The sequence below is a fragment of the Oncorhynchus mykiss genome, chromosome 18 (assembly GCF_057628025.1).
Source record: "Oncorhynchus mykiss isolate SJ-2025 chromosome 18, ASM5762802v1, whole genome shotgun sequence".
NCBI classification, from domain to species: Eukaryota; Metazoa; Chordata; class Actinopteri; order Salmoniformes; family Salmonidae; genus Oncorhynchus; species Oncorhynchus mykiss.
This window is the reverse complement of record NC_143039.1, coordinates 6,195,938-6,215,000: the sequence shown is the minus strand read 5'-3', so window position 1 is coordinate 6,215,000 and position 19,063 is coordinate 6,195,938. Positions and strand designations below refer to the sequence as shown.

The 19,063-nt window shown below is 52.5% G+C and overlaps 1 protein-coding gene across 1 annotated transcript in view; it reads right to left on the bottom strand.

Annotated features, from left to right (window-relative positions):
- Positions 1–19,063, bottom strand: part of LOC110516944 (KLF transcription factor 5a) — a 28,393-nt gene that overhangs the window by 4,415 nt on the left and 4,915 nt on the right. Inside the window, exons 2-3 of the mRNA XM_036972375.2 lie at positions 16,367–17,456; positions 6,594–6,653 (exon numbers count right to left, since the gene is read on the bottom strand). Of these exons, the coding sequence (XP_036828270.2) occupies positions 6,594–6,653; positions 16,367–17,456 (1,150 nt within the window). The remainder of the gene's footprint in view (positions 1–6,593; positions 6,654–16,366; positions 17,457–19,063) is intronic.

Here is a 19,063-nt window from a genome sequence, read left to right as displayed (position 1 = left end):
TACTGATCAAACCCTTAGAAAAACCTTGACGCAGTACAGGCTCAGTGAGCACAGCCTTGCCATTGAGAAGGGTAGACACAGGAAAACGAAACGACCAGAATATATAAGAATTAGTTTCATTTCCCCAAATGTGAAACCCTTTCAAAGACCTCTCTGATGAGGACAGGCTACCCGTCCTGTTGGGGGAGGGACAGGCTACCCGTCCTGTTGGGGGAGGGACAGGCTACCCGTCCCGTTGGGGGAGGGACAGGCTACCCGTCCTGTTGGGGGAGGGACAGGCTACCCGTCCTGTTGGGGGAGGGACAGGCTACCCGTCCTGTTGGGGGAGGGACAGGCTACCCATCCTGTTGGGGGAGGGACAGGCTACCCGTCCTGTTGGGGGAGGGACAGGCTACCCGTCCTGTTGGGGGAGGGACAGACTACCCGTCCTGTTGGGGGAGGGACAGGCTACCCGTCCTGTTGGGGGAGGGACAGGCTACCCGTCCTGTTGGGGGAGGACGCAGAGAGCTGTGGGTTGGCAGCGCACTACATTGAAGACCTCTCTGATGAGAGTAGGCTACCCATCCTGTTGAGGGAGGGACAGGCTACCCGTCCTGTTGGGGGAGGGACAGGCTACCCGTCCTGTTGGGGGAGGGACAGGCCATTTTAGAACAAGGCTGTAACGTAACAAAATGTGGAAAAAGTCAAGGGGTCTGAATCCTTTCTGAATGCAGGATATATATAATATATATGTGGCTCTGTGTGAAACCAGTTGAAGTGAAAAGAGCCATCTCTATGGGAGAGACCAACCCCGGGTAGGTGGAGGGGTTGTGGGAGTGTGTAGGGGTGAAGACCGACCCCCTCCCCCAACGAGGGGGCAGGGAGCGAGGGAGGCACGCAGTGGCAGACATGTCTGGACTAGTAGAGTTTCTCGTGTGTGTTAGAGACACCACCCTCAAGGCTCCACTCCTCCCCCTCCTCAGAAGCAGGTGGATTGCTCCACTCCTCCCCCTCCTCAGAGGCAGGTGGATGGCTCCACTCCTCCCCCTCCTCAGAGGCAGGTGGATTGCTCCACTCCTCCCCCTCCTCAGAGGCAGGTGGATTGCTCCACTCCTCCCCCTCCCCAGAGGCAGGTGGATTGCTCCACGCCTCCCCCTCCTCAGAGGCAGGTGGATTGCTCCACTCCTCCCCCTCCTCAGAGGCAGGTGGATTGCTCCACTCCTCCCCCTCCCCAGAGGCAGGTGGATTGCTCCACGCCTCCCCCTCCTCAGAGGCAGGTGGATTGCTCCACTCCTCCCCCTCCCCAGAGGCAGGTGGATTGCTCCACTCCTCCCCCTCCCCAGAGGCAGGTGGATTGCTCCACTCCTCCCCCTTCCCAGAGGCAGGTGGATTGCTCCACTCCTCCCCCTCCTCAGAGACAGGTGGGTTGCTCCACTCCTCCCCCTCCCCAGAGGCAGGTGGATTGCTCCACTCCTCCTCCTCCTCAGAGGCAGGTGGATTGCTCCACTCCTCCCCCTCCTCAGAGGCAGGTGGATTGCTCCACTCCTCCCCCTCCTCAAAGGCAGGTGGATTGCTCCACTCCTCCCCCTCCCCAGAGGCAGGTGGATTGCTCCACTCCTCCCCCTCAGAGACAGGTGGATTGCTCCACTCCTCCCCCTCAAAATCAGGTGGATTGCTCCACTCCCCCTCCTCAGAATCAGGTGGATTGCTCCACTCCTCCCCCTCCTCAGAGACAGGTGGATTGCTCCACTCCTCCTCCTCAGAATCAGGTGGATTGCTCCACTCCTCAGAGGCAGGTGGATTGAGTTCACCTCAAATGATTAACCTGCCCATAGTCAAGGCCCTTCAGTCACACACACACACACACACACACACACACACAGTTCCTAATGCCTCTCATTCACCTCCGTTGGAGGCCCTCGTTTCATCTCTCCAACAGCATCCGTTATCCAGATTGTTGGAGCAGAGAGAGAGAGTGTGTGTGTGTGTGTGTGTGTGTGTGTACCCTTGTCAAACAGTCCATGTCATAAAACCACTAGCAGTTCCCAACATGAACCACACAGATACGGCATCTCCGACAGAGAAAGAGATTTAATAACCACCACAATCTATTGGACGATAAGTGGCTGCGTTTCCCTGATCAAACTACTAGACGAGGAATATAGAGACACGGGGATATGTTTCTGACTGCCTGGAGAACCACACCTAAACCACAGGTCCTTGTTTACATGGCTTATCTCCTATTACTCTCTCTGAGGGAGGGAGGGAGTGAGGGAGAGAGAGACCATGCCTCAGGACTACCTGGCCTGATGACTCCTCTCTGTCCCCAGTCCACCTGGTCATGCTGCGGCTCTAGTTTCAACTGTTCTGCCTGCGGCTATGGAACCCTGACCTGTTCACAGGACGTGCTACCTGTCCCAGACCTGCTGTTTAGTCTCTCTCTCTACCAGACCTGCTGTTTTCAACTCTCTCTCTCTACCACACCTGCTGTTTTCAACTCTCTCTCTCTACCACACCTGCTGTTTTCAACTCTCTCTCTCTCTACCACACCTGCTGTTTTCAGCTCTCTCTCTCTACCACACCTGCTGTTTTCAACTCTCTCTCTCTCTACCACACCTGCTGTTTTCAACTCTCTCTCTACCAGACCTGCTGTTTTCAACTCCCTCTCTCTCTACCACACCTGCTGTTTTCAACTCCCTCTCTGTCTACCACACCTGCTGTTTTCAACTCCCTCTCTGTCTACCACACCTGCTGTTTTCAACTCCCCTCTCTCTACCACACCTGCTGTTTTCAACTCTCTCTCTCTCTACCACACCTGCTGTTTTCAACTCTCTCTCTCTCTACATTTTGAAGAACAATCTGGCCTTAAATGGCCATGTACTCTTATAATCTCCACCTGGTGGAGAAGAGGACTGGTCACCCCTCAGAGCCTGGTTCCTCTCTACCCAGTACAACCAGAAGAGGACTGGTCACCCCTCAGAGCCTGGTTCATCTCTACCTGGTACAGCCAGAAGAGGACTGGTCACCCCTCAGAACCTGGTTCCTCTCTACCTGGTACAGTCAGAAGAGGACTGGCCCACCCCTCGGAGCCTGGTTCCTCTGGTCTACCCAGTACAGCCAGTAGAGGACTGGCCACCCCTCAGAGCCTGGTTCCTCTGGTCTACCCAGTACAGCCAGTAGAGGACTGGTCACCCCTCATAGCCTGGTTCATCTCTACCTGGTACAGCCAGAAGAGGACTGGTCACCCCTCATAGCCTGGTTCATCTCTACCTGGTACAGCCAGAAGAGGACTGGCCCACCCCACAGAGCCTGGTTCCTCTCTAGGTTTCTTCCTAGGCTCTGGCCTTTCTAGGGGAGTTTGGTCTAGCCCCCCCCTCCCCCATGCTTCCACACCTGCATCGCTCTCCGTTTGGAGACTTAAACTGGGTTTCTGTAGAAGCCCTTTGTGACATCTGCTTTCTAAAAGACACGTGATTGGTTGAGGGAAGGCCGTAACGGAAGATGAAGAGGACATGTTGCCAGTAGATATATTAGTCCAGTCCTGGAGCCCCATCGGAGACATTCAACTGCACTGTGTTTTTCTATCTGATACGACCGGTCTTACGCAGCACATTCCCCAACTGTTGACGCCCCCCCCAGAATACCTCTTATCCCCCAGAATACCCCTTATCCCCCAGAATACCCCTTATCCCCCAGAATACCCCTTATCCCCAGAATACCCCTTATCCCCCAGAATACCCCTTATCCCCAGAATACCCCTTATCCCCCAGAATACCCCTTATCCCCCAGAATACCCCTTATCCCCCAGAATACCCCTTATCCCCCAGAATACCCCTTATCCCCCAGAATACCCCTTATCCCCCAGAATACCCCTTATCCCCCAGAATACCCCTTATCCCCCAGAATACCCCTTATCCCCCAGAATACCCCTTATCCCCCAGAATACCCCTTATCCCCCAGAATACCCCTTATCCCCCAGAATACCTCTTATCCCCCAGAATACCTCTTATCCCCCAGAATACCCCTTATCCCCCAGAATACCCCTTATCCCCCAGAATACCTCTTATCCCCCAGAATACCCCTTATCCCCCAGAATACCCCTTATCCCCCAGAATACCCCTTATCCCCCAGAATACCCCTTATCCCCCAGAATACCCCTTATCCCCCAGAATACCCCTTATCCCCCAGAATACCTCTTATCCCCCAGAATACCCCTTATCCCCCAGAATACCCCTTATCCCCCAGAATACCCCTTATCCCCCAGAATACCCCTTATCCCCCAGAATACCCCTTATCCCCCAGAATACCCCTTATCCCAGAATACCCCTTATCCCCCAGAATACCCCTTATCCCCAGAATACCCCTTATCCCCCAGAATACCCCTTATCCCCAGAATACCCCTTATCCCCCAGAATACCCCTTATCCCCCAGAATACCCCTTATCCCCCAGAATACCTCTTATCCCCCAGAATACCCCTTATCCCCCAGAATACCCCTTATCCCCCAGAATACCCCTTATCCCCCAGAATACCCCTTATCCCCCAGAATACCCCTTATCCCCCAGAATACCCCTTATCCCCCAGAATACCCCTTATCCCCCAGAATACCCCTTATCCCCCAGAATACCCCTCATCCCCCAGAATACCCCTTATCCCCAGAATACCCCTTATCCCCCAGAATACCCCTTATCCCCCAGAATACCCCTTATCCCCCAGAATACCCCTTATCCCCCAGAATACCCCTTATCCCCAGAATACCTCTTATCCCCAGAATACCCCTTATCCCCCAGAATACCCCTTATCCCCCAGAATACCCTTATCCCCCAGAATACCCCTTATCCCCCAGAATACCCCTTATCCCCAGAATACCCCTTATCCCCAGAATACCCCTTATCCCCCAGAATACCCCTTATCCCCCAGAATACCCCTTATCCCCCAGAATACCCCTTATCCCCCAGAATACCCCTTATCCCCCAGAATACCCCTTATCCCCCAGAATACCCCTTATCCCCAGAATACCTCTTATCCCCCAGAATACCCCTTATCCCCCAGAATACCCCTTATCCCCCAGAATACCCCTTATCCCCCAGAATACCCCTTATCCCCCAGAATACCCCTTATCCCCAGAATACCTCTTATCCCCCAGAATACCCCTTATCCCCCAGAATACCCCTTATCCCCAGAATACCCCTTATCCCCCAGAATACCCCTTATCCCCCAGAATACCCCTTATCCCCAGAGTTTAACCAGGCAGCAGCCAGGAACTACTGCAGCTATTTCACTACGGACAGCCTGCCCCTCCACTGCCACATTCCGATTATTAAATGACACACACACACACACACACACACACACACACACACACCAGGAAAATAACAGGTTGACGCAACACACTGCATTAACGGCCAAGCGTTATACTGTATGTAGAACCTCCCTCGACCCTTCCAGAAAGCCCCCCCTCGACCCTTCCTGAAAGCCCCGCTCGACCCTTTCAGAAAGCCCCCCTCGACCCTTCCTGAAAGCCCCCCTCGACCCTTCCAGAAAGCCTCCCTCGACCCTTCCAGAAAGCCCCCCTCGACCCTTCCAGAAAGCCTCCCTCGACCCTTCCAGAAAGCCCCCCTCGACCCTTCCAGAAAGCCTCCCTCGACCCTTCCTGAAAGCCCCCCTCGACCCTTCCAGAAAGCCTCCCTCGACCCTTCCAGAAAGCCCCCCTCGACCCTTCCAGAAAGCCTCCCTCGACCCTTCCAGAAAGCCCCCCTCGACCCTTCCAGAAAGCCTCCCTCGACCCTTCCTGAAAGCCCCCCTCGACCCTTCCAGAAAGCCTCCCTCGACCCTTCCAGAAAGCCCCGCTCGACCCTTCAAGAAAGCCCCGCTCGACCCTTCCAGAAAGCCCTGCTCGACCCTTCCAGAAAGCCCCGCTCGACCCTTCCTGAAAGCCCCCCCTCGACCCTTCCAGAAAGCCCCCATCGACCCTTCCAGAAAGCCCCGCTCGACCCTTACTGAAAGCCCCCCCTCAACCCTTCCAGAAAGCCCCCATCGACCCTTCCAGAAAGCCCTGCTCAACCCTTCCAGAAAGCCCCCCTCGACCCTTCCAGAAAGCCCCGCTCGACCCTTCCAGAAAGCCCCCCTCGACCCTTCCAGAAAGCCCTCCTCGACCCTTCCAGAAAGCCCCCCTCGACCCTTCCAGAAAGCCCCCCCTCGACCCTTCCAGAAAGCCCCGCTCGACCCTTCCAGAAAGCCCCCCCTCGACCCTTCCAGAAAGCCCCCCCTCGACCCTTCCAGAAAGCCCCCCCTCGACCCTTCCAGAAAGCCCCCCCTCGACCCTTACCGATGAAAACGTTCTAGAATTCCCGGTAACATTCTAGAACTGCTCAATATTCTACAACACAGAGCGGGAGGTTTGTGAAGTGTTGTGGACTCATCCGCCTGTTTGACAGAACAGCATATTGAGGCCGGGCGGAGAGGGGATAACCTCCCCCAAGCAGCATGTAAGAAATGAATGCGTAGCGCATGCCAAGACTACGCTCCTGCCTAGCAACACCACGAGGAACCACCAAAAAATAAAGAGGGTCAACGCCACCCGCCTTTAACGGGTCATTAAAAAAGAGGTCTTACCAGTGTGGGTCCTCAGGTGGGCTTTCAGATGGGAAGACTTGGTGTACACTTTCTTACATCCTGGAAAACAATACACAGAGAAGAACAAATCGATATTATCAGGATGATGAAAAAAGGCACAAGTTCAGGAATATGCACAACACACATCAAATGTTCTGATCCACAATACGAGCCCTCTGATCCACAATACGAGCCCTCTGATCCACAATACGAGCCCTCTGATCCACAATATGAGCTCTCTGATCCACAATACGAGCCCTCTGATCCACAATACGAGCCCTCTGATCCACAATACGAGCCCTCTGATCCACAATACGAGCTCTCTGATCCACAATACGAGCCCTCTGATCCACAATACGAGCCCTCTGATCCACAATATGAGCCCTCTGATCCACAATACGAGCCCTCTGATCCACAATACGAGCCCTCTGATCCACAATACGAGCTCTCTGATCCACAATACGAGCTCTCTGATCCACAATACGAGCCCTCTGATCCACAATACGAGCCCTCTGATCCACAATTCGAGCCCTCTGATCCACAATTCGAGCTCTCTGATCCACAATACGAGCTCTCTGATCCACAATACGAGCCCTCTGATCCACAATACGAGCTCTCTGATCCACAATACGAGCTCTCTGATCCACAATACGAGCCCTCTGATCCACAATACGAGCCCTCTGATCCACAATACGAGCTCTCTGATCCACAATACGAGCTCTCTGATCCACAATACGAGCTCTCTGATCCACAATACGAGCTCTCTGATCCACAATACGAGCCCTCTGATCCACAATACGAGCTCTCTGATCCACAATACGAGCCCTCTGATCCACAATACGAGCCCTCTGATCCACAATACGAGTTCTCTGATCCACAATACGAGCTCTCTGATCCACAATACGAGCTCTCTGATCCACAATACGAGCCCTCTGATCCACAATACGAGCCCTCTGATCCACAATACGAGCTCTCTGATCCACAATACGAGCCCTCTGATCCACAATACGAGCCCTCTGATCCACAATACGAGCCCTCTGATCCACAATACGAGCCCTCTGATCCACAATACGAGCTCTCTGATCCACAATACGAGCCCTCTGATCCACAATACGAGCCCTCTGATCCACAATACGAGCCCTCTGATCCACAATACGAGCCCTCTGATCCACAATACGAGCCCTCTGATCCACAATACGAGCCCTCTGATCCACAATACGAGCCCTCTGATCCACAATACGAGCCCTCTAATCCACAATACGAGCCCTCTTATCCACAATACGAGCTCTCTGATCCACAATACGAGCTCTCTGATCCACAATACGAACTCTCTGATCCACAATACAAGCCCTCTGATCCACAATACGAGCCCTCTGATCCACAATACTCTCTACAGTAGGTGTTCTACAATACTATCTCTCAATAGAATGATGTTATACAATACTATTTGTTCAATACTATACATCTGTGGATTCCGCTGTTCTAGAATACTATACATATCTGTGGATTCCACTGTTCTAGAATACTATACATATCTGTGGATTCCGCTGTTCTAGAATACTATACATATCTTTGGATTCCGCTGTTCTAGAATACTATACATATCTTTGGATTCCGCTGTTCTAGAATACTATACATATCTTTGGATTCCGCTGTTCTAGAATACTATACATATCTGTGGATTCCGCTGTTCTAGAATACTATACATCTGTGGATTCCGCTGTTCTAGAATACTATACATATCTTTGGATTCCGCTGTTCTAGAATACTATACAGCTGTGGATTCCGCTGTTCTAGAATACTATACATATCTGTGGATTCCGCTGTTCTAGAATACTATACACATATGTGGATTCCGCTGTTCTAGAATACTATACATATCTGTGGATTCCGCTGTTCTAGAATACTATACATATCTGTGGATTCCGCTGTTCTAGAATACTATACATATCTGTGGATTCTGCTGTTCTAGAATACTATACATATCTGTGGATTCCGCTGTTCTAGAATACTATACATATCTGTGGATTCCACTGTTCTAGAATAATATACATCTGTGGATTCCGCTGTTCTAGAATACTATATATCTGTGGATTCCGCTGTTCTAGAATACTATACATATCTGTGGATTCCGCTGTTCTAGAATACTATACTGCGCATTCGGAAATATTCAGACACATTGAATTTTTCCACTTGTTAAGTTACAGCCAGCCTCATTCTAAAATATAGATTTTAAATCCTCAATGGACACACACTACCCCATATTGCAAAAACAGGTTAAAAAAAAATCTGTGTATTCAGACCCTTTAGTCAGGACTTTGTTGAAGCACCTTTGGCAGCGATTACAGTATCAAGCATTCTTGGGTATGATACTACAAGCTTGGTACACCTGTATTTGTATTTGTTTGATCGGGTTCCAGTCCGGGCTCTGGCTGGACCACTCAAGGACATTCAGAGACTTGTCCTGAAGCCACTCCTGCGTTCTCTTGGCTGTCTGCTTAGGGTTGTCGTCCTTTTGGAAAATGAAGCTTTGCCCCAGTCTGAGGTCTTGAGTGCTCCCAGTCCCTGCCGCTTAAAAACATCCCCACAGCATGATGCTGCCTCCACCATGCTTCACTGTAGGGATGGTGCCAGGTTTCCTCCAGACGTGACGCTTGGCATTCAGGCCAAAGAGTTCAATCTTGGTTTCATCAGACCAGAGAATCTTGTTTCTCATCGTCTGAGAGTCTTTAGGTGCCTTTTGTCAAACTCCAAGAGGGTTGTCATGTGCCTTTTACTGAGGAATGGCTTCCGTCTGGCCACTCGACCACAAAGGCCTGATTGGTGGAGTGCTGCAGAGATGGTTGTCTTGCTGGTTCCAAACTTCTTCCATTTAAGAATGATGGAGGCCACTGTGTTCTTGGGGACCTTCAATGCTGCAGAAATGTTTTGGTACCTTTCCCCAGATCTGTGTCTCGACACAATCCTGTCTCGGAGCTCTACGGACAATTCCTACGACCTCATGGCTTGGTTTTTGCTCTGACATGCACTGTCAACTGTGGGACCTTATATAGACAGGTGTGTGCCTTTCCAAATCATGTCCAATCAATTGAATTGACCACAGGTGGACTCCAATCAAGTTATAGAAACATCTCAAGGATGATCAATGGAAACAGGATGCACCTGAGCTCAATTTCGAGTCTCATAGCAAAGGGTCTGAATACTTATGTAAATAAGGTATTTCTGTTTTTAAATGAGCAGACATTTCTAAGAACCTGCGTTCTCTTTGTCATTATGGGGTAAAGAGTAGATTGATGAGGAAATGTTTTTTATTTTTAATAAATTAGCAAAAATATCTAAACCGGTTTTTGCTTTGTCATTATGGGTTATACAACAGTCTCCCTGTTCTGCAACACCGCCTCTACCGAGTTCTGCAACACCTCCTCTACCGAGTTCTGCAACACCTCCTCTACAGAGTTCTCCAACACCTCCTCTACCGAGTTCTGTAACACCGCCTCTACCGAGTTCTGAAACACCGCCTCTACCGAGTTCTGCAGCACCTCCTCTACCGAGTTCAGCAACACCTCCTCTACCGAGTTCAGCAACACCGCCTCTACCGAGTTCTGCAACACCTCCTCTACCGAGTTCTGCAACACCTCCTCTACAGAGTTCTCCAACACCTCCTCTACCGAGTTCTGTAACACCGCCTCTACCGAGTTCTGCAACACCGCCTCTACCGAGTTCTGCAACACCTCCTCTACCGAGTTCTGCAACACCTCCTCTACCGAGTTCAGCAACACCTCCTCTACCGAGTTCAGCAACACCTCCTCTACCGAGTTCAGCAACACCTCCTCTACCGAGTTCAGCAACACCGCCTCTACCGAGTTCAGCAACACCGCCTCTACCGAGTTCTGCAACACCGCCTCTACCGAGTTCTGCAACACCGCCTCTACCGAGTTCTCCAACACCTCCTCTACCGAGTTCAGTAACACCGCCTCTACCGAGTTCTGAAACACCGCCTCTACCGAGTTCTGCAGCACCTCCTCTACCGAGTTCTGCAACACCGCCTCTACCGAGTTCTGCAACACCGCCTCTACCGAGTTCAGCAACACCGCCTCTACCGAGTTCAGCAACACCGCCTCTACCGAGTTCAGCAACACCGCCTCTACCGAGTTCAGCAACACCGCCTCTACCGAGTTCAGCAACACCGCCTCTACCGAGTTCAGCAACACCGCCTCTACCGAGTTCAGCAACACCGCCTCTACCGAGTTCAGCAACACCGCCTCTACCGAGTTCAGCAACACCGCCTCTACCGAGTTCTGCAACACCTCCTCTACCGAGTTCTGCAACACCAAGTTCTGCAACACCGCCTCTACCGAGTTCAGCAACACCGCCTCTACCGAGTTCAGCAACACCGCCTCTACCGAGTTCAGCAACACCTCCTCTACCGAGTTCAGCAACACCGCCTCTACCGAGTTCAGCAACACCGCCTCTACCGAGTTCTGCAACACCTCCTCTACCGAGTTCTGCAACACCTCCTCTACAGAGTTCTCCAACACCTCCTCTACCGAGTTCTGTAACACCGCCTCTACCGAGTTCTGCAACACCGCCTCTACCGAGTTCTGCAACACCTCCTCTACAGAGTTCTCCAACACCTCCTCTACCGAGTTCTGTAACACCGCCTCTACCGAGTTCTCCAACACCTCCTCTACCGAGTTCTGTAACACCGCCTCTACCGAGTTCTGCAACACCGCCTCTACCGAGTTCTCCAACACCTCCTCTACCGAGTTCTGTAACACCGCCTCTACCGAGTTCAGCAACACCGCCTCTACCGAGTTCTGCAACACCGCCTCTACCGAGTTCTCCAACACCTCCTCTACCGAGTTCTCCAACACCGCCTCTACCGAGTTCTGCAACACCGCCTCTACCGAGTTCAGTAACACCGCCTCTACCGAGTTCAGCAACACCGCCTCTACCGAGTTCTGCAACACCGCCTCTACCGAGTTCAGCAACACCGCCTCTACCGAGTTCAGCAACACCGCCTCTACCGAGTTCAGCAACACCGCCTCTACCGAGTTCTGCAACACCGCCTCTACCGAGTTCTCCAACACCTCCTCTACCGAGTTCTCCAACACCGCCTCTACCGAGTTCTGCAACACCGCCTCTACCGAGTTCAGCAACACCGCCTCTACCGAGTTCTGCAACACCGCCTCCCTGTTCTGCAACACCGCCTCTACCGAGTTCTGCAGCACCGCCTCCCTGTTCTGCAACACCGCCTCCCTGTTCAGCAACACCTCCTCTACCGAGTTCTGCAACACCGCCTCTACCGAGTTCAGCAACACCGCCTCTACCGAGTTCTGCAACACCTCCTCTACCGAGTTCTGCAACACCGCCTCTACCGAGTTCAGCAACACCGCCTCTACCGAGTTCTGCAACACCGCCTCTACCGAGTTCTGCAACACCTCCTCTACCGAGTTCAGCAACACCGCCTCTACCGAGTTCTGCAACACCTCCTCTACCGAGTTCTGCAACACCGCCTCTACCGAGTTCTGCAACACCGCCTCTACCGAGTTCAGCAACACCGCCTCTACCGAGTTCTGCAACACCGCCTCTACCGAGTTCAGCAACACCGCCTCTACCGAGTTCAGCAACACCGCCTCTACCGAGTTCAGCAACACCGCCTCTACCGAGTTCAGCAACACCGCCTCTACCGAGTTCAGCAACACCGCCTCTACCGAGTTCTGCAACACCGCCTCTACCGAGTTCAGCAACACCGCCTCTACCGAGTTCAGCAACACCGCCTCTACCGAGTTCAGCAACACCGCCTCTACCGAGTTCAGCAACACCGCCTCTACCGAGTTCAGCAACACCGCCTCTACCGAGTTCAGCAACACCGCCTCTACCGAGTTCTGCAACACCGCCTCTACCGAGTTCTGCAACACCGCCTCTACCGAGTTCAGCAACACCGCCTCTACCGAGTTCAGTAACACCGCCTCTACCGAGTTCTGCAACACCGCCTCTACCGAGTTCAGCAACACCGCCTCTACCGAGTTCTGCAACACCTCCTCTACCGAGTTCAGCAACACCTCCTCTACCGAGTTCAGCAACACCTCCTCTACCGAATTCTCCAACACCTCCTCTACCGAGTTCTGCAACACCTCCTCTACCGAGTTCTGCAACACCGCCTCTACCGAGTTCTGCAACACCTCCTCTACCGAGTTCAGCAACACCGCCTCTACCGAGTTCTGCAACACCAAGTTCTGCAACACCTCCTCTACCGAGCTCTGCAACACCTCCTCTACCGAGTTCTGCAACACCTCCTCTACCGAGTTCTGCAACACCTCCTCTACCGAGTTCTGCAACACCTCCTCTACTGAGTTCTGCAACACCTCCTCTACCGAGCTCTGCAACACCTCCTCTACCGAGTTCTGCAACACCTCCTCTACTGAGTTCTGCAACACCTCCTCTACCGAGCTCTGCAACACCGAGTTCTACCGAGTTCTGCTACCATTTACAACACGCCAGTCCAGACATGCTGAGGAGTTGAGTAACCCTCCAATCACAGAGCCAGAGGCTATCTGACATCATCTAACATTAGTGAGAGGGCACGAGAGCTGCTGACAAGCAGGAGGAGCACATGAGTATTATATTAGCCCAAGAGGAGTTTGTTTATGTGTGTGTGTGTGTGTGTGTGTGTGTTTCAGTGGACTGACTGGTGTGTTTTTCTAGCTGTGAAACACTGTCAGTTTGATGCAACCAATAAGAATCTGTCTCGGTCGTCCATTTCCTGTGTTTCTCTGACAGATCTCTAGAGCTTGGCTGGATCCAAAACAACGCCCTGTTCCCTATATAGTGCACTACTTTTGACTAGGATTCTGGTCACAACGAGGGCACTATGTAGGGAATATGGTGCCGTTTGGGATACATCCTAGAGCTGGCTAAAAGCCTGCTGTCGATTACTGAATTATTCAACGTCATTCAGAGGCAACACACACAGAGAATAGTAATGTTTACTAAATTCACTGAGTCAGACCACCACCCATAACACAGGACACTATAGACACTGAGCTAATCAGACCACCACCCATAACACAGGACACTATAGACACTGAGCTAATCAGACCCCCACCCATAACACAGGACACTGAGCTAGTCAGACCACCACCCATAACAGGACACTATAGACACTGAGCTAATCAGACCACCACCCATAACAGGACACTATAGACACTGAGCTAATCAGACCACCACCCATAACACAGGACACTGAGCTAATCAGACCCCCACCCATAACACAGGACACTATAGACACTGAGCTAATCAGACCACCACCCATAACACAGGACACTACAGACACTGAGCTAATCAGACCACCACCCATAACACAGGACACTATAGACACTGAGCTAATCAGACCCCCACCCATAACACAGGACACTGAGCTAATCAGACCACCACCCATAACACAGGACACTACGGACACTGAGCTAATCAGACCCACACCCATAACACAGGACACTATAGACACTGAGCTAATCAGACCACCACCCATAACACAGGACACTGAGCTAATCAGACCCCCACCCATAACACAGGACACTGAGCTAATCAGACCACCACCCATAACACAGGACACTACGGACACTGAGCTAATCAGGCCACCACCCATAACACAGGACACTGTAGACACTGAGCTAATCAGACCACCACCCACAACACAGGACACTGAGCTAATCAGACCACCGCCCATAACAGGACACTATAGACACTGAGCTAATCAGACCACCACCCATAACACAGGACACTACGGACACTGAGCTAATCAGACCACCACCCATAACACAGGACACTGAGCTAATCAGACCACCGCCCATAACAGGACACTACGGACACTGAGCTAATCAGACCACCACCCATAACACAGGACACTGAGCTAATCAGACCACCACCCATAACACAGGACACTACGGACACTGAGCTAATCAGACCACCACCCATAACACAGGACACTGAGCTAATCAGACCACCACCCATAACACAGGACACTGAGCTAATCAGACCACCACCCATAACACAGGACACTACGGACACTGAGCTAATCAGGCCACCACCCATAACACAGGACACTACGGACACTGAGCTAATCAGACCACCACCCATAACACAGGACACTATAGACACTGAGCTAATCAGACCACCACCCATAACACAGGACACTACGGACACTGAGCTAATCAGGCCACCACCCATAACACAGGACACTACGGACACTGAGCTAATCAGACCACCACCCATAACACAGGACACTATAGACACTGAGCTAATCAGACCGCCACCCATAACACAGGACACTATAGAAACTGAGCTAATCAGACCACCACCCATAACACAGGACACTACGGACACTGAGCTAATCAGACCCCCACCCATAACACAGGACACTGAGCTAATCAGACCACCACCCATAACACAGGACACTATAGACACTGAGCTAATCAGACCACCACCCATAACACAGGACACTGAGCTAATCAGACCACCACCCATAACACAGGACACTGAGCTAATCAGACCACCACCCATAACACAGGACACTATAGACACTGAGCTAATCAGACCACCACCCATAACACAGGACACTACAGACACAGAGCTAATTGATGGTAAACAACAAGCATAGGAACAAGCACAACGTCTTCATGATAAACTGAAATAGACGACCAACACACAGAAAGCACACCTAAAGTAAAGCTCTGCAGCTGAGAGAGGGAGGGAGGGAGGGGGCCTGACAGTAGAGGGAGGGAGGGAGGGAGGGAGGGAGGGAGGGAGGGAGGGAGGGAGGGAGGGAGGGAGGGGGCCTGACAGTAGAGGGAGGGAGGGAGGGAGGGAGGAGGCCTGACAGTAGAGGGAGGGAGGGAGGGAGGAGGCCTGACAGTAGAGGGAGGGAGGGAGGGAGGGGGCCTGACAGTAGAGGGAGGGAGGGAGGGAGGGAGGAGGCCTGACAGTAGAGGGAGGGAGGGAGGGAGGGAGGGAGGGAGGGAGGGAGGGAGGGAGGGAGGGAGGGGGCCTGACAGAGGGAGGGAGGGAGGGAGGGAGGGAGGGAGGGAGGGAGGGAGGGAGGGAGGGAGGGAGGGAGGGAGGGAGGGAGGGAGGGAGGGAGGGAGGGAGGGAGGGAGGCTGACAGTAGAGAAACAGTATAACCCGAAGGAGGGAGGAGGCCTGACAGTAGAGGGAGGGAGGCAGGGAGGAGGCCTGACAGTAGAGGGAGGGAGGAGGCCTGACAGTAGAGGGAAGGAGGCAGGGAGGAGGCCTGACAGTAGAGGGAGGGAGGAGGCCTGACAGTAGAGAAACAGTATAACCCGAAGGAGGGAGGGAGGAGGCCTGACAGTAAAGGGAGGGAGGGAGGCAGGGAGGGAGGGAGGAGGCCTGACAATAGATTAACAGTATAACCCAAGGGAGGGAGGGAGGGAGGGAGGGAGGAGGCCTGACAGTAGAGGGAGGGAGGGAGGGAGGGAGGGAGGAGGCCTGACAGTAGAGAAACAGTATAACCCGAGGGAGAGAGGGAGGAGGCCTGACAGTAGAGGGAGGGAGGGAGGGAGGGAGGGAGGAGGCCTGACAGTAGAGGGAGGGAGGGAGGGAGGGAGGGAGGGAGGGAGGGAGGAGGCCTGACAGTAGAGGGAGGGAGGAGGCCTGACAGTAGAGGGAGGGAGGAAGGCAGGGAGGGAGGGAGGAGGCCTGACAGTAGAGGGAGGGAGGGAGGGAGGAGTCCTGACAGTAGAGGGAGGAGTCCTGACCTGGGAAGTCACAGTGGTGTATCCTCCTCTTCTCCAGGTCTGGGTTGGTCCTGCGGTTGTAGCGGACCTGCATGGACTGGTTCAGGCTTGGAGCTGGGCCGGAGCCTGGGGCTGGAGTTAGACTTGAGGCTGGGGGCCGAGCCACACCGGTGGGGGAAAGACTGGGGGAGACGCTGACTCCCAGCTTGGAGGCGATAGTGGCGGCATAGGAAGGGGGAGGGGAGAGGTTCTGAAGGAGGTCCTTCTGACGATCTGGGGAGCTGGGCTCTGAGCTGGGAGGAGAGGGGGGCAGGTAGGAGGCCTTGGCCTGATGGTGCTGGGGCTGCTGGAGGAAGTGAGGGTGAGGGTAGGCCCCTCCCACGCTGTGCAGCCCACCACAGTAGCTTGCCTTGGCAGTCTGTAGTTGTTGGTGTTGCTGCTGGGCCTGGGCGGCTAAGTGTAGGTCGTGGAAGGTGTGCATGATGGGCGAGGGACCGGAACCTCCGTGATGCTGCCCCGCCCGGTGATGAGCACTGTTGCCGTGGTGATGCATGGGCGCGAGAGGGGCTGAGTCCAGCTCCGCAGAAAGCAGCTGGAACAGAGAGTCGTCGTGAGGCAGATCGAACGACCCCAGCTCCTCCTTCACGTAAACAGAACCGCCCGTTGCCACGGCGTCAGAGGTCGGGTCCCCACCACCCGACGGGCTGAACACGCTAGTGAACTCTGGTAACGAAGAAGAAGAAGACACCGACGTTACTGTGGAAAGGCTGATGCTGTTACTGTGGACGCTACTGCTGGGGCAGTGAGGGTGAGGATGGGCGAAGGGAGAGGAGGCAGGGGGTTCTGTTTTGACCTGCTGGCCCATGCCTCCACCGTTACCCCCAGGCCCTGGGCGTGCCGGCCGACACAAGCCCATCCTCAGGTAGGCCAGGTCGGGCAGGAAGACGTTCATGTTGATGCTGTAAGGAGATCCACCCTGGTCGTCGCCAAAGAAGTGATCCATCACAGAGGCACTGTCCCGCCGAGACTTGTTCTGCTCTGGAGGGTCAGGATGGGGCATCAGGAGCGGCGTCTGGGGGGAGAGGTACTTATCCAGCTCACTCTTCCCTGTCTGAGGAGAAAAGACAGACTTACTTAAAAAGGTTGGCTCATTATTATTTCTGAACCAAATCTCTATTTTGGATATAAATGGAATTTTATAAAAAATAATCAAGATGTTTTTTTTTTGCGATTTCACTTTGTTTTAATTAACTTAGAGAAACAATCCTTTAATTGATTTGTTCTTACATCTTTGATGACAGGAAGAATCAGGTATCGACATGAACTTCCATCATTTACAGACGTGTTCAAAATGTGTTGGTACCCGTACAGCTCATTGAAATAATGCTTCATTCCTCCTGATAAGAGATGAAACTAAAAGCTATTTCATCACGATTCCTCGCCGTTGGTGTGTCAGAATACAGCATAGAAGCTGTGAAAAAGAGATGAATTATCGCTTATTCTACAAATATATATATATCTTTAAAATGGCCTGGACACATTTGTTGGTACCCCTCAGAAAAGATAATACATAATTGGATTATAGTGATATATAACTAGTTTGTTTCTTTAATTATCATCGCACGCACGCACGCACGCACGCACGCACGCACGCACGCACGCACGCACGCACACACGCACACACGCACACACGCACACACGCACACACGCACACACGCACACACACACACACACACACACACACACACACACACACACACACACACACACACACACACACACACACACACACACACACACACACACACCTCCAATCATCTTAGTAATCAGTCATTCAGCCTATTTAAATGGAGAGAAGTAGTCACTGTGCTGTTTGGTATCATTGTGGTCACCACACTGACCATGGACCAGAGTAAAGTAGTCACTGTGCTGTTTGGTATCATTGTGGTCACCACACTGACCATGGACCAGAGTAGAGTAGTCACTGTGCTGTTTGGTATCATTGTGGTCACCACACTGACCATGGACCAGAGTAAAGCTACGGAGAGATTTGTCTGAGATCAGAAAGACAATAAAAGACAAGCGTGGTAAAAGGTCAAGGCTACGAGACCGTCTCCAAGCAGCTTGATGTTCCTGTGACAAACAGTTGATAATATTATTTAAGAAGACGTTTTAAGGTCCGTGGAACTGTGGAACAACCTTCCTGGGCGCGGCCGCAAGAGGGAAAAATCGACCCCAGATTGATCAGGAGAGTGGGAATGGTAGAAAAGGAAGAACCAAGGATAACTGCTAAATAGATACAAGCTGAACTCCAACGTGTTTCGTTTTTTTTTGAGCGAAAGTAGGTTCCATAGAAGAAGACCCAGGAGGACTCCACTTTTGAAAGAAAGAAAAAAGAAGCCAGACTGGAATTTGCTGAAATGCATATTGACAAGCCACAATCCTTCTGGGAGAATCTCCTTTGGTACAGATGAGTCAAAACCGGAGCTTTTTGGCAAGTCACATCAGCTCTACGTTCACAGATGAAGAAATGACGTTTTTAAAGAAAAGACCACCACTCCTACAGTGAAACATGGAGGAGGCTGGGTTATGTGTTGGGGCTGCTGTGTTGCGCCTGGCACAGGGTGCCTTGAATCTGTGCAGGACGCAATGAAATCTCAAGACTATCCAAGGCATTCTGGAGCGAAACGTACTGCCCAGTGTGAGAAATCTCTGTCT